Below are 26,507 nucleotides of genomic sequence, written 5' to 3'. Positions count from 1 at the left end.
CCGAAACTGATGGAATCGGCGATCAGCTGCTACCAAAGTAAAACTTCGGCGTAGTCTCAAAAAAGAAGAAAGTCTTAGGATGCGGGTGGAAAAAGACTCGCTCATTCGTCGTTCATCTCTCCGGTGAATTTGAGAGGCAGAGTCTGCCGGAGGGAAGTCTGCACGGACTAACCACTCCGGGGCCGGACCGGGCTGTTGACTCTACCTCGATCCAATTAAACATAACACAAAAAATAAAGCATGAAAAAAAATAAAAAAATAAATAAATAATTTCTATATAGAATATTCAACAAAGTAATTGTTTTTCCGAAGTGAGAGCCTGGCGAACGACAACCCAGAAGTGAAAACTCTCTCCCATACGTTCTCTCATACATGGACATATTTATTTAGATTAAAAGCCTGATCGGAATAAAATGCTTCATGGAACACCCCATTCGGAATATTCTGACCCATATTCTGGCCCATTACAATCAAGATTTTAATCTGAATGAGAGGGGTTGATTATGTCGATTGACAATCCGATCGGCGCGTGTGAAAACACTTATTCCAAAATTTTGGAACAAACTGCCTTTACCGCATATGTCTGTGACGTCAGTATATGCGTTTCCGTTATTCCTGGAAGCTAGTTGAAGCAGAGCAAGTGAAAGACATGGCGGGCGCAAGACTGAACTGGATACATTGCAGCTCCATTTGGAAGCGTTAACTCGATGTAATAGCGCAAACTGGAAAAACATGCGAAATAACGCTAACATTTAAAGTAGAAATGGGATGTTTTGTTGACACGGAAGTCGCTATGGCTTCTTCTTCGACTGCTATTTCTAGTATATTTGGTCAATTTGCGCATGTCAAAATAATTTGTTCCGAAAGTGTGATGCATGAATCGGATCAATATTTTTAGTGTCCATGAAAACAGGGCATGCAATCATAATTTTATTCCAAACTGATCGGGTTAAAGAATTTTGTCCATGTAAACATAGCCAATGAGTGGACAATTAGGCACTTGAGAATGGAGGTTAAATTACCTAGCTACTGGCAAGAAGTCAGTAAAGTAAGTCAGTAATTATTGTTATAAAGTGGTACCATTAATTGTCACAGTCATTTTACTGCGTCAACTGAAATGGCCACAGGAGAACAATTAGACAATATTCAAAACAAATGCCCACTCCAAAGTTGTGTTATGCAAGGCTAAGCTTACCTTTTTCCGGGGTTGGTTCACTTAGCGAGGCTACTCCTTGATGGAACAATTCAGGATGAGTTCAAACAACAGTATTAAAAAAATATTTCAAATGGTAACAGTTGTGATTGGATTGTATCTATCTAGTTTGAGTCAATTGAAGGCACTTAAGTGATTAAATGGCGCATATATAAGTAATACTAGGGAGAGGAAGGAACAAAATATTTATTTGTTATAAGTTGTGATAAAAAAAAAACCTATGTCAAAATGAACAACGGTAGAGAGCATCCACCCTCAATGGAATAGTTCAATTGAGACGGAGGGGCCTGTGTTCAGTCGTTATGCCTAAGACAGATAGCCCAATGTGGTTAACGCAAGAGCTGGGCATCATCTAACCGTCATTAAGTTCCCATCTGCATATTTAGCCGACCCACATGGTCGGTCAGGTCCAGTTTAGATTTTGTGATTTTGGAAGACCATGCTACACCCCAAACTGTTGCAAATTCCATGCTGCTCCAACAGCATTCTCATGCTGGTCCACAGAAATCCCATGCTAGTCTACCAATATACCATGTTGGTTGACCATCACTGCCATGCTGGTCCACCAGTAATGCTATGTTCACACCAATGGTGGATGAAGCATTCCGCTTCGCCTCATTTGCTCGCGTTTGACCGCGAGAAATTTGAAACCTGAATGCTACAGCATTCACGCACAGCAGAGAAGGGCTTCTCTTGATAGTAGCCGACAACAGCATTTTTCAACATCGCAATCAAGTGGCCGACACACTTTGCTAATGCTAACAATATTGCTGTCTTGGTAAAATTTAAGACCTATAAAAAAAACAAAAAAGCCGCCGAGTGAACAGGACGCTGTGTGGCTGTGTGTAACGTGGTATGCCCGATGCTGATTGGCTGCCGCGAGATGAAATGGCAAAAAAGTTCTTTTTTTTTTATTTATTTTTTTTATACGCAACAAATGGGGCGAATGGGGAGATTTTCGGTGCTTCGCTCCGCGTCCCACCGCTCCAAACGCATCATTCGCGCTGCGCGCCCACGCAAACTACATTGACTCCAATTGAAACGCGCCGCCAGAAACCCAACCCAACGGAATTGGTGTGAATGCAGCATTACACCAGCACCAGACCTTACCTGGCTTATGGAGTAAGATTGCTGTCAAAAAGGTATATGCGTGATTAACGATTTGTATCCGTAATAGTAATAATTTGTGAGTACAAATTAAAATTGTGAGGGTTTGACTTCTTTTCTTGAGAGTACAAATCAAAATTGTGAGGGTTTTTTAATTTTTTTCTTGTGAGTACGAATCAAAACTGTGAGGGTTTGACTTCTTTTCTTGTGAGTGTCATTGGATATGTGAATATAACTCTCGCTTCTATGACTACGAATCTTCACTACGCACGAATTGCCAGCTGAGGATACGAATCACTTTGTGAGAGGGCGAATCTGCACAACATGCAAATTAGGATGAGATCACGCAGGCCACAAGCTGGTCCCAAGGGGAGCTAATCGATCCACGATTCCTCCCCCCGCACATGCGTAGAGAAGAAAACAAAGATGGTGAATGCGAGTGGATCGGACGGCGCTTCCAGCGGCTCAGGAGACGCATCTACACAGCAGGTAAAGTCAGCAACATGCAGATCCAATTTATTAATATTTATTTCATAAAGTCATTGTGTCTCAAATAATAGCTTTGGACTCACAGGCTTACGGCAATAGATTGCAATCTAATGATGCGTTTCACTGTTAGCATTAGTACGTGGCTATGTAGCTCTGTTTTCAACGTTTAGTCATATCTGTCACCAGGGGCGATTTTTCAGAGCATTGGGGGTGCTGAGCACCCAGAGTGTCTGGCTGGTTCATTTTTTTTTTGAGTGATTTAGGATCATTCATTAGATATTTTCTAATGTTCACCTTAATGCTGAAACCACATTCACGTAAAAATTAGAAAAAATGAAAAAAATGGACAGTGTTTTTCACAGGACAGCGACTCACCTCATATGAAACCACAATTTGTCTCTTTTCATAAAAAAACGGGTGTAAGAAATCTGAAATGTAAAAGAGGAGTGTGACTCACCATTATTTTTTCCATGGATATTTCTGACTGCTTTTGACTGACTCGAGCAGTCTTCTGTCATTTTGCGCAGCCAGAGAGAAGTCCTTACATGACAGGTGGAGTGATTTGCTTGTTCTGAGATCGAATCTGATCTAGGAACTGTCATGTGTAGTACCGAGAGTCTCCATTAGGAGCGTTGTAATGTGCTATTACTGTTCAAGAACCAGCAATGTATGTTCGAGCAAGTATAGTAAAAGACATTGAGCTCCCAATCCGTCTGTGTCCGTCATTATTGACAATCGATCGCCATCCAAAGCTTTACTAAAAGCATCTTATATTACAGGATCGGTCGATTGCAGTTTTCTGTATTTGCAAGAGTTGATAGTCAATATACGGGACATTTAAGGTCCCGTATGGGACAAACCAAATTAGCCCAAAATACGTGAAGTCCCGGCTAATATGAGACAGTTGGCAACCCTAAACCACACACATAGCTTATACACACACAACAATTAAGCTAGGCTGATCATTGTTGCATTCGATTCAATGCAGCTAAAATGGGGACGAATATCTGTTGATGATAACAAAGTCATGGTATTGGGTGGTAAAATAGTTGTTCAACATAACCACTGTATAACATACTCTCACCGCTATGCCGCGCAATTGACACAAGCCGAGCGAAGGATGAGCGGGGAGGGGGGCAAGAGCGGTGCTGAGAATCAAATGGACTGAACCATTTTGAGGCAGGGGGTGATTTCCGATGCAGCGTTGTTCACATTTTTGTCTTGTTTGGTTTTTTTTTCATCCAGCGTTTTTCATCATATTTAAGCATATCCTGTCCTTTATTAAGGAAAAGAAAGTTTGAGAAATGCTATATACTTTTTGGGGTGCTTGGGTTGAATTTGGGGGTGCTTGAGCACCCCCAAAAACGGGCTGGTTAAGACTATGTCTGTCAACATACTGTCGTTTAGTCACATGTACCCATAATTCAGCACATCAACAAAAATGTATGTATTATATGGATGCTGTTAATAGCTCTTGCTGAATTGGTCACTCCATTTTTATTGATCAAATTAAGTTGTCTCACAGAACACATAAAATAAACAAGGACAGTGTAGTGCAAAATGCAAAAAAAACTTAAGCAAAATGTCCCATAATTTGTTCTAGTTTGTAGACATGTCACTGAGTCCGATTGTCTTTGAGCTATCTTTAACAGAAATGCAGTGACACGAGAGGGGAGTGAGGTTTATCTTCTAAGAAATTATTTAGTGTCATTGATTTTGAGTTTTTGTGGTAGAAACTTGTAGGTGGGGGTACTTATATATATTTGTTGGTTGTATGTGAACAAGAAGAACAAATCATTATGTATCAGTAGTACAAATACATTAACCAAATATTTAATGGATTTTGAGTTACATTCCCCCAAAATCCCAGTTTACAATGCTGTAGTGCTAAAATCTTATTGACTGTCAATATATCTATTTTGAAAGTTTCATGTACAAGCCAACAAAATTGTGCACATTTTAATTGAAGATATTAGTTTCGATGTAATTAATTTTTTTCTTTTATAGTAGTAGCAACAAGATGGCTCATGTCATGCCTGAAGAACATTAGTAATATTGATTCGATCAAAAAGACGTGGGTAACACTAATGCATTTTCTTTTCAACATACAGTATATCGTCTCTGTCCTGTGAAAAATACAAATTACATTTTCATGTTAATGCGATGTATTTCACGACAGCGACGATATGCAGCTAACAATTTTAATTCACAGCCACATTTATTGATGTTATCATTTAGTTGAATAATTTATTTTGATTACATATTATCGAAGTTACCATCACCTCAAACATTATACTTTGCTTGATAATTTTTTTAATGTAATTACATTTTCAAAAATGTAGACAGTCATGTCCAGGATGATCTCTTTGGTGACGGTCGCAACTCTGACCCTGCATGCTGACTTGAAGTGTGACTGCAAGTCACTGATGACGGCTGAGATCCAGACGGAGTGGGCTGAAAAAACAGCAGCGTTGGAGATGGAGACAAACACTGATGACAATCTAGATTGACGATGGACATATGCCCTCAGATGGACCGCCTGATTTGGGGGACTATGTCAATGACGACGTGGAGATTGGAACAGAGCCACGAGAAAATGCTAACATATAAACAAAAATACTTGCCAAAATCATGAGTACTAAATTTCATAAATATACAACACAACATAGTATAATAGACATCAATTATTTCACCGGGTATATTATTTGTAGGCATAACATGTATTATTCAATATCATTGGACGCTATGAACAGGCAGTAGTTTTTTGTGTGTGAAATTGTATTTATTCATCAGTATTTATTCATGTACATCAGTTTCAACCAGTTGAAATCTGATTTCTGACACCACACATGAAGAATTTACACATTGTTTGATACATTTTCTAGGGATGTAACGATTCATCTAAAATCAATTTAAACTGCATAAAATATGCATCGATGTAAAAAACAAAAGAATCATTTCTCAACACCATGTTAATGATAGCTGCTCTCAAATGATTATTCGCTAATTTTTCTCTCAAAAATGCCTCATCTCCCGCTGGAGAAAAAATGATTGGTGCCGAAGAAGGGTGAAATATGTTTACAAATACGGCATTTATGTTTGTGTTTATAGGTAGTTTCATAGTATTGGTGCAACTCAGCATAGTGTATTGTTTTTGGGTTCCATTTTAAAATGCACTAAACATTCAGCAATAAAATATTTATGGCTTTGAGAGCCAATCCTTGTCATGGGATGTCATCAATTCTGTCATCAATTATGTCATCATAAAGTAATATCTCAATTTCTGTCATCATAAACATTTAATGCACTTGCAGTAGTAGTAGCATAGCAGACAATTCCTATATACAGTGTGCTGGTAGTCACGGAAGCAAACAGCTTTTGACCGTGCTCATAGTCTAAGTACATGTTACAAAACCTTCAATACAGGAACACAAAAAGGAACTTTGAGTCCGTGTGAGTAATTCAAAGAAATTCAAATCATGGATAAGACGATGTGCTACTATGGACGAGTCAGAACTACCTTCGACTACCAACATTGAAGCTAATTGTAAAACAGAATTCCTGCCATTACAATGGCCACAATTCAATTTCAATTACTGGTACTCCACTAAAACCAAGTCAGGAATGCTGATACAACCTGCACAGTTTAGTACAAGTTGAATGTACTATCATCTAGTCTTTATTCTTATGTACAAGACCTTAAAGAGTTCTCTAGCTGTAAGATACCGATAGTCATATAAAAGCAGCTGCTTGCTGGTGCGATTATGCCGCAATTTACATATGATCCGATTAGTCAACTCATCGCAACTCCTGTTGGTGAATAGTCGACTAGCAAAATAATCGTTTGTGATAGCCCTACTTGACACATGAATCTGGGCTGGAGTAAATCGTCCCAAACATCCATAACATTTACAGTAGATCTATTAAAATAATTTCAGGAGAAAACGTAATGGGGTATGCTGAACGGGTAGGTATGTTGATGATACTGCAGTGAACTTCAGGGGTGGTTTACAAAGTGCTGCAGCTGGTCTGATTTGCTCAGAATGAAGAAACTACAAAATAAAAAGAGATCATTGTTAATAGGATTCAGATGGTTTTACATCATGCAACCACGTGTCAAAATAAAATTGAGTAAGTTCAACGTTTTTTTTCCAGCGTACTGACAAACTATAATCTGACGCATATAAAACACACAGTGACATTTCATATATTCTTCTAGGAATAGATGATAGTCACAAGTTTTTTTCATGGGGTGGATTCATAATTTGCTCTTATTATGCATACAGTGGTACCTCTACTTACGAAATTAATTGGTTCTGGAAGAAATTTCTTAAGTAGAACATTTTGTAAGTAGAAACGTGTTTTCCATGTAAATGCCCTAATCCGTTCCAAACCCCAATATTCAGACATAAATGTTTTACAAAGCATAAAAATGCATCAAAACATGTAACAAATACATGTTCCAATTAGATTATTGCACAATAAATGAGAGTTATGCATATTGTAAAAAACAAAGAATAGAGTAAAGAATAAAAATGATGGTTGTTTACCTTTTAATTGCTGTCCTCATCGCTTTTTGCCTTCTTTGGTTCATGTTCTCTCTCAGAAGTGGTTTTTGCCTGGCGTTTTGTAAAGAACTGATTTAGTAACGTGGCAACTGTAGATACATTACGGTCATTCTTTGGCGAGATCAACCAAACGCATCTTCATAATTTTCTATTATCTCTTGCTTTGTTTGTATAGACAAAAAAACTACTTATTTTCTTTTCCTCGTTTCAGATTCACGTCAAAATATCGGAACACCCCGTGGCCCGAGGGCCGAATGACGAGGACGCTGCATAGAGATATCTATCACATATCAATCTATCCACCTGTCTATCTGCACACATAGAAACACTCGGTAGATGTCCCTATTAGCCAATGGGATGCCAGGAAGATGCTAGGCTAGCCAATGGCAGAGCAGCCATGAGTATGTTGCGTTCAGGAAACTCCGGAGCTGCGAGTGACAGCCCATACTGTATTTTTACCTTTCGGATCTTGAAATTTCTTTTGTAACAAGAGCCAATATTTTCCTGTTGAGGCGTTTCAGAACTTGAAAATTTCGTATGAAGAGACGTTCGTAAGTAGAGGTACCACTGTACTAGATGTTATATAGAGACTCAACTTTTATACAACTAGATCCCAATAAAGGGTGCTGGTGGTTTGGATATGCCAGAGCTACCGAGGAGACGTAGAGTGAACTCCCAGTAAGCCCTGTTTTTTGTTTTTGTTTTTTTTAATTACACATTTTATTTATAATTTCCAACTTTTCCAAAACAACAACAACAAAAAAAGAAGAAAAAAAAAAACTCTCTTTCCGCGAAACAACAATTAATTCTAGATATAGAAAACATAATGAAGAACAAACAGGGACTCAGTTTAGTTCAATAACATTTCAAGCTGGGTCACAATGTTCAAAAAAGGTGTCCAAATTGATTAAAAGACATCTAACTTTCCTTGATTTTAATGCAAGATTTTCTCTGGTGTACAATATGACAGAAGTTCATTAGTCCAGTGTTTTTCATTGGGGGATCGACACATTTCCAGTTCTTGAGTATACACTTTTTGCAGCGGTTGCTGCAAGCAATACAAAATATTTTTTGTTTGAGTTCGGATTAAGTAGAGTTACATCTCCCAACAACCATATCCTGTGATCGCTTTCCAAGGATTGTCCACATACCTGAGAAGTTACTGCAATTACGTAAGACCAGTATAGCTTCAGACAAATGCAACTCCAAAACATGTGCACAAAAGTTCCAATACATATTGTACACCTTTGACATTGATCAGATATATCATTCCTCATTTTATTCAGTCTATATGGTGGATAATATGTTCTGTGGTGAATATTAAATTGGATCTGTCTATGCTTAGTAGAAGCTAGGTTTGTTTGCGCTTTACCCAATATTATGTTCCATTTCTCCTCTGTGTAGCTGCATCCGAGGTCAGCTTCCCATCTCATTCTGTTTGTATGCCCTGTTTTAATGTTAAGTCACCTGCATTAGCTAACTCCGATGAAGCTGACGCGTGTGCATATATTTATTAATATTTCAAGATATTACACTACCAACTCATAAAAATATACACAACACACACAATCTCTGTGTCTTAACACGGTATACTGTACTTATGTATATGTAATATTTGTACCAAAAATCATGTAAGGACAACAACACCTCAGTAAGATGTTAAAGCGGGTAAACCTCACTTGTGTCACTACATTTCAGTTTAAACTAGTTCGCAGTATAACAAAATAGCCCTCTGTGATATGTCTTCACTATACAAGATATCACGTAACATTTTTTCTTTTGCATTAAACACTACTTGGTTTGTTTTTAGTTCTGTGAGAAGACTTTAATTAATCAATAAAAATGGAGCGACCAATTTAGCAAGAGCTATTAACAGTATCCATACAATACATTCTTCTCGACGTGGTGACTTGTGGGTACACATGACTAAACTACAGTATGGTCGGATAACGTTGAAAACAGAGCTACATTAGCATTAATACATTAAGTACTAATTATGCTAACAGTGAAACGCATCATTAGGTTGCATTCTATCGCCGTAAGCCTGAGTCCAAAGCTATTATTTGAGATAGAATGACTTTATGAAATACATATGAATAAATTGGATATACACGTTGTTGACTTTACCTGCTGTGAAGTTGTTGTTTTTTTTATTCACGTAATACAATATAATACAAAGATCTCGATGGGAGATTAAAGAATTATTCATGCAATGGACATAGAAAAAGTCTACAAAAGAGAAAAAAAACCTATTAAACATTACAACATTAACATTAAAACTAAAAGGAACAGCAAGGCAAATTCAAACTTTCTGTGAAGATGCGTCTCCTGAGCCGCTGGAAGCGCCGTCCGATCCGCTTGCGTTCGCCATCCTTGTTTTCTTCTCTACGCATGCGCGCCGGGGGGATCGCGGATCGATTAGCTCCCCTTGGGACCAGGTTGTGGCTTGCGTGACGTCATCCTAATTTGCATGTTGTGCAGATTTGTCCTCTAGCAAAGTGATTCGTATCCTCAGCTGGCATTTCGTGCGTGGTGAAGATTCGTTGTCGTAGAAGCAAGAGTCGTATTCACAAAACAATGCACTCACAGTTTTTATTTGTACTCACAAGAAAAGAAGTCAAACCCTCACAATTTTGATTCGTACTCGCAAGAAAAAAATTCAAATGCTCACAATTTTGATTCGTACTCTCAAGAAAAGAAGTCAAACACTCACAATTCTAATTTGTATTCACAAATTATTACCGTATTTTCCGGACTATAAGTCTCTCCGGGGTACAAGTCACACCAGCGATAAAATGCATAATATAGAAGGAAAAAAAACATTTAAGTCACACTGGAGTATAAGTCGCATTTTGGGAAGAAATTGTGCACTTGGTACACATCATTTCCACCGAGCTACGATGGTAACATTTAGCTAACATTCACACATACAAGTATACAAGCATACCAGAAAGTTACGGTAAGATAACCTTAAACTCACCAAAACGGTTGTAGATCGATTAAATAAGTATTTTATTTATCCCCAACCATGTAGAATGCTTCCAAGTCTCCAAAAGTCTTTATGTACTCGGTCATAATTATGTCTTTGTCTCCTCTGTGCTCGGCTTCTTACGTGTGTGGCTGCATGATGCAATACCCAAGCCAGAGGCAGACTACTGCCTGTTTGTGGTTCATTCTTGTTCAACCATCGTCTGTAAGTAACTTAGACAATTATGTGTAATGAGCATGCGACATTTATATACGAGCTGAATTGTGGATGATTGTGTGCAATGTTGTTGACTGAACATAATAATCGCTATCGCTAGTGCTAATCGCGATCGCTAATCGTTAGCATATCTGCCTGTTTGTGGTTCATTCTTGTTCAACCATTGTCTGAAACTAACTTAGACAATTGTGTGTAATGACATTCATCTTTATAAATGCCTGTGTCCCTCTGCAGGCGCTTTAGCGCTAAAGCGCCTGCAGAGGGAGGCAAAACATCATAAATACAAGTCAGCACTAACAAGCCATGACAGTAATCATGTGTTAATAATTTCACACATAAGTCGCTCCAGAGTATAAGTCGCACCCCCGGCCAAACTATGAAAAAAAAAAAGTGACTTATAGTCCGGAAAATACGGTACTATTACGGATACGAATTGTCAGAGCCGGGCACTTGACCCTTTTTTGCCGGTCTCGCCGCGACCCTCCACCAAGGACCTGGGTACCCTTCCGGCCGCGACCCCCCGCTCTTATTTGTAAAAATGATCACCCCCTGCCCCGTTCCGCCCCCCAAAAAAGTGTCTGTGATTGACGCTGCCGCGGGAGGGATGCTAACGCCAGAAGCTTTTTAAGGATCATAAGCTGGCTATTGGCTAAGTGCATGAACTCTACCTTGATGTGGCAGCGTCATACTTGAGTGCTGCACGCAGCTTAATATACTCCCGGACACAAGTTGATTTGAAACAGTTAAGTTCCAAGTCGGGGGTCCTTCCCTGTGGAATGACCTTCCATTGAGTGGATGGTAGGCAAGCCCCCTCGCTGTCCATTTTTAAAACCCGTTTGAAGACACATTTCTATTCCATGGCTTTTGATCCGACCTGAGACTGACAAATGTTCAGCTGTTTTCCTGTGTCTATTGTTTACAGTGTTTTGTGTTAATTTATTGATTCGCTTGTTGTATTATGACTACTTTGTTGTTGTATAAGTGCTTTGTTACAGCTGTAGCTGTTGTGAAATGTGCTATATAAATAAAATTGTATTGTCTTGTATTGTATGCTGATCGATGCTGCATTTTTTAGCAGGGATGATCTTTGATGGTCGTCATTTCGTGGTTAATGAATTAACATTTCACAATATTGATATGGCGATCAGAGCGTTTAAATACAACTTATACTGTACAGTGTAATAAATTTAGCAAATGACTTGTTTTCAACAAAATCCCAAGGTAAATTTCTATTTTTTTTAAATTTGCTAAACGAGATATACCACAGAGGACCATATTTTTACATCATTTACATGCCTTCTGTTGCCTCTCCCTTTATAGCTATTTACATAACTGTAACACCAATAAAATATACTTAATAAACTAACCCGTAATTTTGATTTAATAGTGAGTGCGTGGCTTAGCTCTTCATGACCGAAGCTGGCAAGCTAACAATAGGCTAACGGTTGAGGTGAACTTTACTCGAAATAAACACTGCCAAATTTTATACAGCAAATAAATAACATAGCTAGCAGTTTTCAACAGCTTTTATAATTATCTACAAACGTCCAAGCTGCTCTTTTCGCTCATGATATTTCGTGTTTCGCCGTGTTAAGTGAACACCAACAGAATGTTGTTTTCACCCACAGCTGTTGCATATTTACACCTGATGTTGGCTGAGTATGACACGTGATTTGCAGCTCTGCGTGTTATTGGTTCAATTGACATAGTAGGCTGCTGTGTTGCCTGCACATTTAACTAACTTAAAACAAATCTGATGAAGAAAAAAAATAACTTCAAAACTTAAAAGATACAGGTCCTACCTCGCCAGGGATCATTGGTCTCAAAGCTAAAGCAGATACACGCCCTCAACCCACCGCCTAAAAAGGTGCAAACACTTGTCACTGATTGTCAGAGCTGATCATTGCCTCTTTCCCGTGTGCATATTTAATCGACCCACGTGGTCCCAGTTGGTCCGAGTCACCCAAACGACGTAGAGAACGGACTTACCCTGTACCACATCACACGCAGGTGCCGCTTTCCTGTCACGCGCCCGGTAAGGAAAAAATTCAAATAAAACAGTGTTTTGTGTACCTTGCGGTTCCACAGACGCAATGACATGTGCGCATATTGTTTTCATTTCACTGATCAACATGCTGTGTGTGTGTGTCTGTTGTTTTTGTTTGATATTTTTTTTCTTTGTTTGGCAGCGTGTCTGCTTGTGTGGCGCCTGCTTGTGTTGTAAACACGAGGGATGGACCATGTGGTCGATTAAATATGCAGGACAGAACGTGGTGGCGGTTAGGTGATGCCCAGCGCTGCTGATTTTTGTGCACATTGTCATTTCTGTCTATTTTGCTGAATTATTTATGATGATGACAGGTCTGATGCTAGAGTATTTGCTATCATATTAAGGCGCTGATGATACCTTGTGTATATATTCTAACAGTATTTGCTGTAATGGGTACTGACTCTGCATCATCAATGTTTTCTGGTTCGCTTTCACACCATCTTCCAACAGGACTTTACCATGACACTGTACCTGAGACATTATTGGAAAGATGAGCGTCTGTCATTCACCAGCAGTACCAACAAGAGCATGACATTTGATGGTCGTCTGGTGAAAAAGATCTGGGTCCCTGATGTATTCTTTGTCCATTCCAAGAGATCTTTCATCCATGACACAACCACAGACAACATCATGCTGCGTGTCTTTCCTGATGGTCACGTGCTTTACAGTCTCAGGTGTGTATCAAGCCATCAACCAACACATTTATTGACATGCTTTTCTGTTCACCTGTCACAGTAGAATTTAAGGTCATGATAGCGACCAGAGATGGCAAATTGCGAACTCTTGAAGCCAAAACCATAGAATGACACACACAAAAAATAGTACAGAAACAAATATTGTGACTGATCATTTAATCCATTATTCACTCTGGTGTTGCGGGTTTTACTTCTAAAATAAATTTCTCAGCCAACAAATACCAACCGTCTATCCATCTTCTACACCTTATCAGCGGTTGCTTTGCCAGGAGCATTAGCCTTATCAGAGAGACCAGACTTCCCTCTCCCAAGTCACTTCATCCAGCTCTTGCAAGGAAGTCCCCAATTGCCAGGCCAGCAGAGAGAAATCATTCCACAGTAGGATATGTCCAAATCTCTCACGGAGGGTTTAGATACCATGCAAAGGAATCATTTAGGCTGCTTGTATCCGTAAACTTGCTTTGGGCACTACCGAGTCAGCTTGTCACCATATGTGGAGGTGGGAGTGTAGATGACCAATAAATCTCTTCCTCTGTCCTTTTGCAACGCTTTTTCAAACAATAAGAGATGCGTAAAGTGAGAAGTGAAGAATCCACTGGAATACTGTCGGTATGCGAAGTCCAGTGGCAGCAGGTTTGGTTGGGAGGGTTATAACCCCTCAACGCACAAACACACACATGCAGACACACATTTCTAATTCAGGTTTAATTTTCTGCATTTCCTGGCAAGTTGAATAACATCGGTTATTGTTGAGCACTAATCCAGTCTGTGTAGCCTATACAAGACCAATTCTGAACTAGTACTGCCACAAATTATTATTTTGCTAGTCAACTACAGTCATCGATAGTAGTTGCAATTAGTCGACTAATCGGATCATGTAAATCACAGCATATTGAGCAGCTGCTCTTATCTTACAGCCTGAAGTTAATAATAGAGACAACTAAGATGATAGTACATTCAACTTTGCAGCTTTTACCAGCATTCCTGACATGTTAATAAATTATGTTGCCACTTAAATTGAAGGCGATACTGTGGCCTTAGCATTTTTAGCTGTAAATGTTAAGTGCATTTTAACGTGGAACCAAAAACTACTGTATACATTTTGCATACTTGTACTATGAACACTATGATTTTATATATAATGACAAAAAGAAATACTTGTAAACATATTTCACTATTCTCAGGTATCAAGGATTTTTTTTCAGCCCCTGCAGGATTTCGCTGGCATTTTTTGTGATTGTTGCAGTCTAAAATGCCTGATTTCGTAGGTAGTTTTCCTAAAAGTTGCGATAAAAGTTGCTTTTTTTTTTTTTTTACTCAAGACCTCATTTGTTTACAATTAAGTAAACATTTTGTACAAATTTTAAATGGATTTTTACAAAGATGTTTGAAAAAGCAACAGATATTTACAAATGTGTATATTCTTTATTGAAAATTATATTTACCACACATCTCTCAGCATCTGGAGTTGAATCAAATATGACGGCAACAGTCTTTTTCTCAACGTGGCTCCTCAGTCCTTCCCCTTCTTTCTGGTAGACTGCAGCTAAATATATATTTTTTTTTTTTTTCAAGAGGATGATAAGCCAGAATGGCTTCTTCATTTATGACTTTCTTTCTCCGGGACCTTCTCATAGCTGGTTGGTCACTAGCATGCAGTGGGATATTGATAGCTCCACAGATCTGACAAGACGGTGAAAACTTTTAGCACCCAAACTGTGTGCCTTGATAAAATGTAATATTACATCATCAGCCTGGTGGCACGGTGGTCGACTGGTTAGCACGTCCACCTCACAGTTCAGAGTTCGTGGGTTCGATCCCGGCTCCGGCCTCCCTGTGTGGAGCTTGCACGTTCTCCCCGTGCCTGCTTGGGTTTTCTCCGGGTACTCCGGTTTCCTCCCACATTCCAAAAACATGCATGGTAAGTTGATTGGACTCTCTAAAAATTGCCCCTAGGTGTGATTGTGAGTGCGGATGTTTGTCTTTGTGTGCCCTGCGATTGGCTGGCAACCAATTCAGGGTGTCCCCCGCCTACTGCCCAAAGACAGCTGGGATAGGCTCCAGCACGCCCCGCGACCCTTGTGAGGATAAGCGGTCCAGATAATGGATGGATGGACATCATCAGCCTGTACTGTGAAATAACTACAGGTGGGCAATATATCACATTTTCAAAACAATTTGTGAATGTTGTTAGGATGTGAAAACATGCTATAGTACATTTACAATCATTTTTAGTGTACCGGTAATTATAATCAAGTAACATTTTGTACACAAGGGAGTTAGTGATACTTCAGTTGACAATTTTGCACATATTTCAAGTTTGTCTGACGATTAAACTGTAACTAGCACATTTAAAGACAGGTTTAATTATTGATTTACATCAGCAAATTGCCCAACTGTAGGCTTAACACACGTTATTCACATACAGATTTTTAGATAACTTTCTCACATTCATTCATTCTGCGCTCCCGACAGACCTCGATTCCATCGCCTGCGTGAGGATTTGTAGGGAGTGCATGTTTCTTTCAAAACCTTTTTGGTGGAATTGGAACGATACAGTCGTGACGTGCGTGTTGATGGATGAGTTTCTTTTATAATCTATTATTACGCATTTAGAACAAAATAGTTTACCTCTGCTTTTGTGCAGGAGGTTCAGATATTGGTTTACACAGTCCTATACCGTGTGTTTTTAGTTGATAAATGCTCCGTGTCTTCCACGCACCACGTCTCTCTGCTGTCAACGTTCCTCATCGTCTGAAACAGGATGTGACGTAGGGATTTCCAGTAGGGCGCATCGGAGAGTAATGTGCATTTGAATATCGGTGGAGATTGGTCGCCATTTCAGACATTCATTCATTCATTCATTATCTATACTACTTATTCTCACAAGGGTCGTGGGGCATGCTGGAGCCTATCCCAGCTGTCTTCGGGCAGTAGGCGGGGGACACCGTGAATTGGTTGCCAGCCAATCGCAGGGCACACAAAGACAAACATCCGCGCTCACAATCACACCTAGGGGCAATTTAGAGAGTCCAATCAACTTACCATGCATATTTTTGGAATGTGGGGGGAAACCGGAGTACCCGGAGAAAACCCACGCAGGCACGAGAACATGCAAACTCCACACAGGGAGGCCGGGACCAGGATCAAACCCACGACCTCTGAACTGTGAGGCGGACGTGCTAACCAGTCGACTACCGTGCCGCCCGTTTAATTGATCAACAAAATCAAAACTGAAACTGAAAAAAAACAAAAACTAAAGATTAGAAGGATTTTCTTTCTTCATTTTAGCACTGTGACATAATACTTTTGTTTATTATAATGAACTGGGTTATGGATGTTTTATTGATATCTCTTGCCGTGGGGTTAATAAGTTGTGACGAATGTATCATGTTCTTTTAGTACTTCTATTTCCGAGTGAGTGAAGGCAACGCCGCTCGAGACAGAGAAAGAGAGAGAGAGAGAGAGAGAGAAAGAGAAAGAGAGGGCGCTGTTTCATTGTGTTACTTTGCCATACAGTAACTGTGCTTTGATGTAAATACACGTGGGTTTACTGTCTAACGTTACTCATGAACATTAAAAATATCGTTTAGTATAGCCAGGCACAAAGCCTCGATATAAAGTAGATGAGGATGCCGTGGCAACTCGATGAACCCCGAATATCTAAAAATACTGCTGCTATTACTACAGTCACTCTTGATAGACCTACTTGACATCAAAGTTTATATCAGTGCAGCCCCCATCCATTTTCATCCATGTTGTTTTGGGTGTGTTTTTTATAATAATCATAGCTCAGGCTCATGACTGCTTTCAACGAATTGTAATTCTGAAGTCTCAGTCATGTCTTTTTTAAAACATGTCATGTTGGCAATGATAACAGACAATTAATATTTTTTTTTGTTGAGTACAGGGCTACCCAACATGTATTGAATGCAGAGAGAAAGTTGTGCTGATCAGGAAATCAGAGATTACTCAACTAGACATGCTGAGTAGTAGGCACAGTACCACAGAGATGAGAGAGAGGACCAGGTCACCCCACATAAATTGAGTTTGAGACCCCTGGACTAGAGCAACCACAAACATATTAGAGCTCACCCGACCGTGTGTGGTCCGCCGAGGATGGTCAAGTTAAAAATTGCATTTGAGTTTTTCCTTAAAGGGGAAGTAAACCCAAACATTTTTTTTAAAGAATATTTTCTATGCAGGCCCACTAGTTGACCCACGTGGTCCCGGCCCACCCCTCGAGAAAGTCACTTCAAGTAATTGTAGAAATTAGTTTGCTAGTGAATGTGGACCAAATTCTGTTAAAACAGAATATGTAGTGATTGAGAGAAGCAGCTATCTATTCTGTTGATGTGATCAATTAACAGATCTCTAGATTTCCTCTGGGTAATGTTAAATTGATTTCTTGTTTTTCCAGTTTTTGGAGGATTATTTTCTTGTTTATAGCCAGTACAGTACTGTGAACGTAGTATGTATATGTAGTTTTTGTGAAGTGGTTAAGTTGCATGATTGATAAATCTGAAATGCAAAGCGGCTGGAAGAGGGGGATGTAGCAGCCCAGTATGTGTGATAAATGTAACTTACAGAGCTGGGCATCACCTAACCGCCACCGAATTCCACCTGCATATTTAAACGACCCACGTTGTCCCAGTCAATCCCTTGTCGGTGACAGCCAGTCGATATCGAGAACGTAATCTTCACGTCACACGCAGGTGCCAAATGAGCACACATGTCTCAAAACGAAGAAAAAATATCAAACAAACACAACTGACACACACGCGCACAGTGTGGTGATCTGTGAAATAAAACAAATATGGGGCACGTCATTGCGTCTGTGGGACTGCAAGGTACACAACACTATTATTTAATATTTTTTCCTTACTCGACCCCGTGTCAGGAGTGCGAAACCTTGGTGTGACGTTGTATTGGTTAAGTCCGTTCTCGCCAGTTGGCGGCTCCGACCGACTGGGACCACATGGGTCAATTAAATATGCAGGACGGAAACTTGGGGACAGAGGGACGATGCCCAGCTCTGCAGATAACGACCAATCATGGCTCAGCTTCAGAAAACATGTGAGCTGTGATTGGTCGTTACCTGAGCCCTGAGCAACTGTGATCTCATTTTCAGTCGACAGAAGTGACAAAATGGCTGGCCATTATTATCAGAATGCCTTGTTTCAACTAGTGGGTCTGCATAGAACATATTCTTGAAAAAAATATGTTTGGGTTGACTTCCACTTCAACCCTTCTGTTACCTTTCGGGTTACGTTGCGGTTCAACTGTACCCATTTAAAGTTGAAAATGGGTCAGTGTGACCCGCAACGTAACAAGGTTAATTGATGTCGCCGGATAGGACACAACCATTTCTTTTTGAAAGGATGGGGGGTCGGAGTGGGCTTACATTCTAAAACACACCTGTGGCGGCCATTCCGGAGAGCACAGCGTTTCTCATGCCCTCCAAGGCGAGCCAGCCACAGAAACATAAAGATAAATCCTGAACGCTATTAAAATGCATGGATAATTTAATCAGTTAAATCCTAATATTTTGTTAAATAAGTAATTAAAATAGTATGATAAAAAGGCAATTTGACTATCAATACATCTACTTGCCATGCCTGTGGTCTTGAGCAAGTTGTTGAGCTCTGTGGAATGGATTGGAGTGCTACTGAAGCCACGTTGTTCCTGATCACTGTGTCCGGTCATGCTCATTGATTTGAGTGACTGTTTGGATGAGGCGCTCCGGTGAATCCCCCCAAATTCACATACAGTCCTAACTTTCTTATAATTCTACATGTGTGGATGTAAGCTAAATGTTACCATCGTAGCTCAGTGGAAATGTGTCCTAAGCGCACAATTTTATTGTTTTGATTTATATGGACACATTTATCAGCGTTACACGACGGAGGCAGCTTGGCTTTCGGTTGGTGGACGGGGGGCGTTGTGTAATGTAACGTAAGCATACGGTTCAGCCTGTTGTTGTCTCTATTTTTATTTTAAATTGTTCGTTATTTAAATTCTAAATGACATGACTGTTCTTGGTGTTGGATTTTATCAAATAAATTTCCTTAAAAAAATGCAACTTATACTCCAGAGCGACTTGTGTATGTTTTTTTCTACTTTATTATGCATTTTATGGCTGGTGCGACTTGTACTCCAGCGCGACTTATAGTCCGGAAAATACGGTAAGCGTGCCTGGCCTGTTGCAGGGCCGGCTGCCGCCACAGCAGCGTTTACCAGCGCTGATACTCGGCATTTTGATGAATATCGGTATCAGCCTTTTTTAAAAATCTGATGGCTGATAATAAATCAACTTAAAATTGTGTTAACTTCAAGGAACTATTTGTTTAAATTTTCAGTTAACTTTATTAGAGATTCTAACTGACCCTGGGAACACTCTGCACTGTTTGGTTTTGTTGGACATCAAAACAAAGATAAGTGAAATTTTAACATTTCTGTCATTTTGAAATTTTGGAGAACTTTATTTACTGTCGAAAACTATAGTGAGCAATTGTTTAAGTTTTCATGTAACTTTTGAAGACATGATGATGACCCTGGGAGCTCCCTGAACAAAGGTTCATATTGTCAAAAATGTATAATAATAAAAAACATCAACATTATGCAAAGCTAATAAAAAAGTTCAACAAACATACGTAAAAGTTAAGAGTTTTAACATGTTTTGTTTTTGCCAATATGCCAATGCCAATATTTTTTCTTTTTACTGAAAACGAATATCGGCTCCAAATATCGGTTATCGGCCTCCTTGAATACTAATAATCGGTATCCCTATCAGCCCTGAAAAAAACATCTCTACTTTTAAGACACTATAATTATGGCCACGGCACTACACAGAATTGCCTGTGGGTTGTTTTGTGATTGACAGAAAAATCAACAAATTGGGATTTTTAAAAAAATAATAATTATTTTTATTATTATTTTTGATAAATTCTGATCGGCCCTTGAGCACCATAAGCTCCTGGGCTCAAGCCTAGGTAAGCCCAATACAATAAATGAAAGTGGGAGTTCTTTACCAAAATAAAAGTTAATACTTTGACCCAAACAAACACGCAATTCACACTGGAATGTAGATGCACAATGTTTCATAACTACTGTTATTGAAACATACAAGAAGTAATACAAGATTCTATTGTACAGCAAATGTAAATGAATGAAGGAAAAAATATATATCAAAAATGAATGGGATGTAAGGGAGAAATGGGACATGTAATAGATAAGTGTTGAGAGAGAGTGAGATTGTTGTCCCTGATAACTCCAAGGTTTTGGGAGTGGGGTAAGGGTGAGAGGGTGGACTTATCAAAGTAGAGGTGAACGTTTAGGGTTGGTGAGGTGAGGGATTTGGGACCTATTATGATAATGTTTGTCGGGTGGCGTCAGGTGAAATGATGGCACAAATAAAATGTTATGTTGTTATGTTATACAGGAGGAGGGAGTTGCATTTATCACTAGTGAATGAATTGGGGATGTTATCACTGGGCTTGATGAGTTTGCTGACCATGGAAAAAAGGCTTTTTGGTTATTGGAGCCTGTGTGGATGGGTTTAGAGTAACAGGTAAAGCGGGCATGGATAAGAGCAGATTTGTAAAGTTGAAGATGATCAATGTATGCTTGTAGGTGCACTGTGAGTACGTTTTTTTTCATTGTTTTATTTATTTTTTAGAGTCTTTCAAGTTGGCGTTTTCTGGATTTCTGGATTTTAAGTGGTTAAGGGCAGAAGTGAACCAGGGAGCTGAGCATGTAAAAGAAACAGTTTGGGTTTTTAAGGGAGCTAATTGATCAAGGCATATGGAGAGACAGTTGTTACAATGATTAATAAGGTCCACCAAGTTGTCTGAAGGAGGGGTTGGGGGTGTGGCGAAGGTGGCACTGAGTCCAACTGTGTGATTTTGAGGCTTGATGGATGCAATGTTTCTGAAGGATATAACACGATTTTCTTCTGGAATTGGGGTGGGATGGTGGATATCAAAAATTATTGATACAGCTTATTTATGCAGAGGAAAGTCTTTTGATTTGATGTTTAGGAGGTTTTAAAACTAAACTGAATAAACGAGTACCTATTAAATATACAGTAGTATTAGAATGGGGGAGTTTCACACAGCCATGATAAATCATTCCTGCATCGGAAGGATTTTTGCTGATGCCGTCTTTAAGGATATCTTGATTGAATCCGAAGTTGTAGGCGCTGGTTGTATTGATGGAGTCATTACATACCATCATTACAACAGGAGCATCCGAGCACACAAACTCCTGGTGGAAGCACCCAAGAGACTTTGCAGGCATACCTGGATGGATGACACTTCCCCCCCAGCTCTAGAGGCAATACTAGAACTGGAGCACTGCTCTTGTTTACAAAAAACAAAACAAAAAAACTGTCTGCCTCCTGAGACTTAACAAAAGTTTAGCATAGCTAAATGTCAGAAAACTACAACCAGTCACCACCAGAGTTCGTGTGCGCATTCGTGCTCTTGTGTAGCCTGTGTAAGTGAAGAAGTGACCGGCACTTTTTTAAAAATTTTGTGGAAGTGTTCATAGTTTTGGCTCATTTTTCCCAAATATTGTGCAGAACGCTTCTATATTTTCATAGGTTGCATCGGAGAGTAATGTGCATTTGAATATCGGTGGAGATTGGTCGCCATTTCAGACATTCATTCATTCATTCATTATCCATACCGCTTATCCTCACAAGGGTCGCAGGCGTGCTGGAGCCTATCCCAGCTGTCTTTGGGCAGTAGGCGGGGGACACCCTGAATTGGTTGCCAGCCAATCACAGGGCACACAGAGACAAACATCCGCACTCACAATCACACCTAGGGGCAATTTAGACAGTCCAATCAACTTACCATGCATGTTTTTGGAATGTGGGAGGAAACCGGAGTACCCGGAGGAAACCCACGCAGGCACGGGGAGAACATGCAAACTCCACACAGGGAGGCCGGAGCCGGGATCGAACCCACGACCTCTGAACTGTGAGGCAGACGTGCTAACCAGTCGACCACCGTGCCGCCCATTTCATTTCAGACATCAGAACTGATAAACCAAGCAATATTACAATGCTTGCCTCCCTCCTGTGACGTAGACAGCTGAGACTGAAATAACAACAAGCCAAGCTCCAAAAGGGAGTGTGAGAGCCAATGCTTGTCATCAATTTTGTCATAAATAAAGTAGTATCTCAATTTCTGTTATCATAAAGATTTAATGTACTTGCAGTAGTAGTAGCATAGTAATGTTTAGTATACACTGTATACAAAACCTTCAATACAAGAAGACAAAAAAGGAACTTTGAGTCCGTGTGAGAAATTCATGTCATGTCATGTCATCTTCCAAACCGCTTATCCTATATAGGGTCGCGGGGAGTTGCTGGAGCCTATCCCAGCCGTCAATGGGCGAAGGCAGACTACACCCCGAACTGGTCGCCAGCCAGTCGCAGGGCACACATAGACACTGTCACTGAGCGGGAATCGATCCCACGCTGCCCGCACACAACTCAGGCGTGTGTACCACTACACTATCAGCGGACATGCGTGAGAAATTCAAAGAAATTCAAATAATGGATAACAAGATGAGGCAGCACGGTGGTCGACTGGTTAGCACGTCCGCCTCACAGTTCAGAGGTCGTGGGTTCGATCCCGGCTCCGGCCTCCCTGTGTGGAGTTTGCATGTTCTCCCCATGCCTGCGTGGGTTTTCTCCGGGCACTCCCGTTTCCTCCCACATTCCAAAAACATGCATGGTAAGTTGATTGGATACTCTAAATTGCCCCTAAGTGTGATTGTGAGTGCGGATGTTTGTCTCTGTGTGTCCTGCGATTGGCTGGCAACCAGTTCAGGGTGTCCCCCGCCTACTGCCCGAAGACAGCTGGGATAGGCTCCAGCACGCCTCGTGACCCTTGTGAGGATAAGCGGTATCGATAATGGATGGATGGATAATAAACTAAAGCCTGTAACCCAAACCAAAACCATATAAACTAGGGGTGCCCACACTTTTTCAGCCTGAAAGCTACTTATGACATGAGTGAAAATGATCTCCCACCTACTAAAAACGCAAAACACATTATTTTATAAATATATTGAAAATTATTTTTATATGTACCGTGTATGCTGCTTGCATGACTGCATCAACCTATATAGCACAATACAATAAAAACATGTTTTGTAATTACCGTACTCAGATGACTTGCACTGAATGGAAACAGCCAGGGACGCATAGTCCGGACAGTAGCTGCTGACAGTAGCTGCCTCAAGTAGATTTGCAGCAACAACAATCCGCCCATTCGGTCCATTCGGCGCGTATAAATCAAGTAAACTTTTTGCACACTATGCTAATGCTATCAATATTGTTGTCTGTAAAGTTCAAGAATTGTTTAAAAAAAAAAAAAAGCAGCTGAGTGAACAGGATGGTGTGTGTGACGTAGTATGCCCGACGCTTACTGGCTGCCGCGAGGTGGAATGGCAAAAAAGGTGACTCGTTTATACACGCCGAGTGGAGCGAATGGGCGGATTTTCGGTGCTTTGCTCCGCGTCCCACCGCTTCAAATGCATCATTCGCGTAACCCCACACACAACTGCGCCCGCACGCAACCGCACGCGCGAACTACATTGACTCCAATTGAAACGTACTGCCAGGAGCGCTCCTAACGCAGTTGGTGTGAACGGAGCAATACAGTAGTGAGGACGGATGATAGGCTGGTGATCTACCCACGATGCCTTTGCGATTGAGCTGTCAATCGCGATCGACGTAATGGGCACCCCTGATCTAAACAATAAACCAAATGCTAAAATTTAATAAAAGTCTGAGTGACAACCCCCACATGTTCCTCCACATGTACCAGTCCCAGTGTTTGGTCCCCCGGGGAATCTTCTAGCCAGACACTGCCACACGTGTGCTCTTTTCACTAATGCAGTGCACAAGCCCTCGTTCCGCCCCATATATTGCTGAGCCAATGGCGGCTTTTATTAGAATGACAACCAGTGAGCTGCGGCTCGCCAGTGCGTTCCTGCCAGTATTCTGCCATCTCCCCCTCCACCTTACTCATGGGTGAGTTTGCGCAGCGGCCAGTTGCTTGCTTCTACTAACAGATACAGTGCCCAGAGTGAAAAAGCAAGTGTGTGCCTTTAGCTTGAATGAAAGCATACTGTTGTGTCTATAAATGTATAAATGTGACCTCCATTCACTAGGGGGTGGTAGTGTGCGGAAGAGAATAAGAAAAGGAAGGAGAAGAAGGATGTGTGGTTGTCGAGGAAAGACGAGAGAGTAAAGAACGAGACAGACTAAATACTGACGTTCGAGTGTTTCATCTTGCACCAACACAATAAGTGTTGACAAGGATAAAAGATTTAAAACAAACGCTGGACATGGCTCTGCTTGGATTACAACCACCTCCCACCTTCCTGGAGTGCCCGGGCGAGCAGTTACGTTCGACGCAAGGAAAAAGTTGTTCGATAACTACCTGTTTGCGATTGAAGGATCTGACTTTTCAGCAGACACGAAAAGAACCCTCCATTGTTTGGGACGAGAAGGCCAGAGGATATACAATACTTTGCCGCTTTCTGCTGACATCTACGATAGGTCCGTGCTGGCTACGTGAGCTCGCCAGAAATTGTGATTTTGGCGATCAAATAGTCGCGAAGACGTGCATGGCCCATGTCCATGAAAAACTGTTGTCCTAACTTGAGTTAACACTTGATAAGTCCTTGGTCAGGACTACGGAAACAGCTATGGCTGATGCGAAAACATTTATGGAACCTGAAACGAGCCATGTTAATACATTATACAAACAAGGAACTAGAGCACCCAACACTGAAGTCTCCAGAAGACATAGGGAGGACAGGCATAGTGGAGCTACTCAGTGTTACAGATGTGGAACGTAGAGTCACTTTGCTGGCGACCAGTCTTGCCCAGCGAAGAACTACAAATGTAATGCATGCGGAAAAGTAGGTAATTTTCCAGTTCTGGCGCCGCGCGAGTGGCAGCCCGCTACAGTAGCTCCGGCTCATCAGTGAGCCTTTTCGTGTGTTTTTGTTCCTTAATATTACTCTACCTCATACCTTTTTCATATAGTTGATAGTCGTAACTTGCGTAGCAATGGACACCCAAACTGCGGTATTCTTGTTGCTGCTGATGGCTATTTTTTGCGCGATCGTGTCCGGCGACTTGGCTCGGAGCGGCGCCCCCATTGTTTACAACCGGAATCAGCTGTTAGCACTCCGTGCTAACCCTGCGCCGGCTCCCGGGGCGAGACCCGATATCCCCCGTGAGCTGAGGAGGAAGAGACGGGGATCTCGTGCGGGGGTTAAATGCCGGGAAAGGAGGAGACGATACCATCCCGTCCTCCCGTCTGTTATCATGGGGAATGTTAGATCGCTCCCTAACAAGATGGACGAGCTAGCGGCGCTTACCCGGCATGAGAGGGACTTCCGTGAGGCTAGCCTGATGCTATTTACGGAGTCGTGGCTAACAGCGATGACGCCGAACGCGGTCGTATAATTGGACGGCTTCCAAATCATACGCGCGGACAGGACGCTGGAGAGCGGAAAGAGGAAAGGAGGAGGGCTGGCTGTGTTTTTGAACGATAGATGGTGTAATCCTGGGCACATCACGATTAAGAAGCAGCTTTGCAGCAGGGATATTGAGCTGCTAGCTGTTGGCATGAGGCCATTTTACATCCCGCGAGAGTTTAGTCATGTGATCACGGTGACCGTCTACGTCCCCCCCGCTGCCAGCGGCGACACAGCCTGTGATGTCTTGACTGCAGCAGTGAGCAGGCTACAAACACAGCACCCAAATGCTGGTGACTTCAATCATGCCTCCCCTTCCTCCTCTCTGCCTTCATTCACACAGTATGTCACCTGCCACACCAGAGACAATAAAACACTGGACCTTTTCTATGCCAACACCAAGGAGGCATACACATCACTGCCCCTCCCCCCGCTGGGCAAAGCTGATCACAACCTGGTGGCTCTCCAGTCTGTGTACAAACCTCTGGTCCGCAGGCAGCCAGCTGTGACCCGCACGTTTCAGAGATGGTCTGGAGAGGCCGAGGAGGCCTTAAAGGACTGCTTCAGCACAACTGTGTGGGAAGTATTCAGCAATGCTCACGGGGAAGACATTAGTAGTCTAACGGACACTGTTACAGACTATATAAATTTCTGCATGGAGTACACCATA

The 26,507-nt window shown here is 41.1% G+C and overlaps 1 protein-coding gene across 3 annotated transcripts in view; it reads left to right on the top strand.

Moving 5' to 3' along the window:
* Nucleotides 1–26,507, top strand: part of gabrr2a (gamma-aminobutyric acid type A receptor subunit rho2a) — a 155,742-nt gene that overhangs the window by 66,834 nt on the left and 62,401 nt on the right. For 2 of the 3 annotated variants that reach the window (XM_086048827.1, XM_086048826.1), the window contains exon 4: nt 13,083–13,306. In XM_086048827.1, coding sequence (XP_085904953.1) covers nt 13,083–13,306 — 224 coding nt within the window. Of the gene's footprint in view, nt 1–2,788; nt 2,810–13,082; nt 13,307–26,507 lie in introns of those variants that run through there. The other variant, XM_086048828.1, reaches the window with a different exon arrangement.

This window comes from Filicampus tigris, chromosome 13 (assembly GCF_054856515.1).
Source record: "Filicampus tigris isolate MCC_2025a chromosome 13, RoL_Ftig_1.0, whole genome shotgun sequence".
NCBI lineage: Eukaryota > Metazoa > Chordata > Actinopteri > Syngnathiformes > Syngnathidae > Filicampus > Filicampus tigris.
Note: the sequence above shows the minus strand (reverse complement) of the source record. Positions and strands in the feature narration are given on the sequence as shown.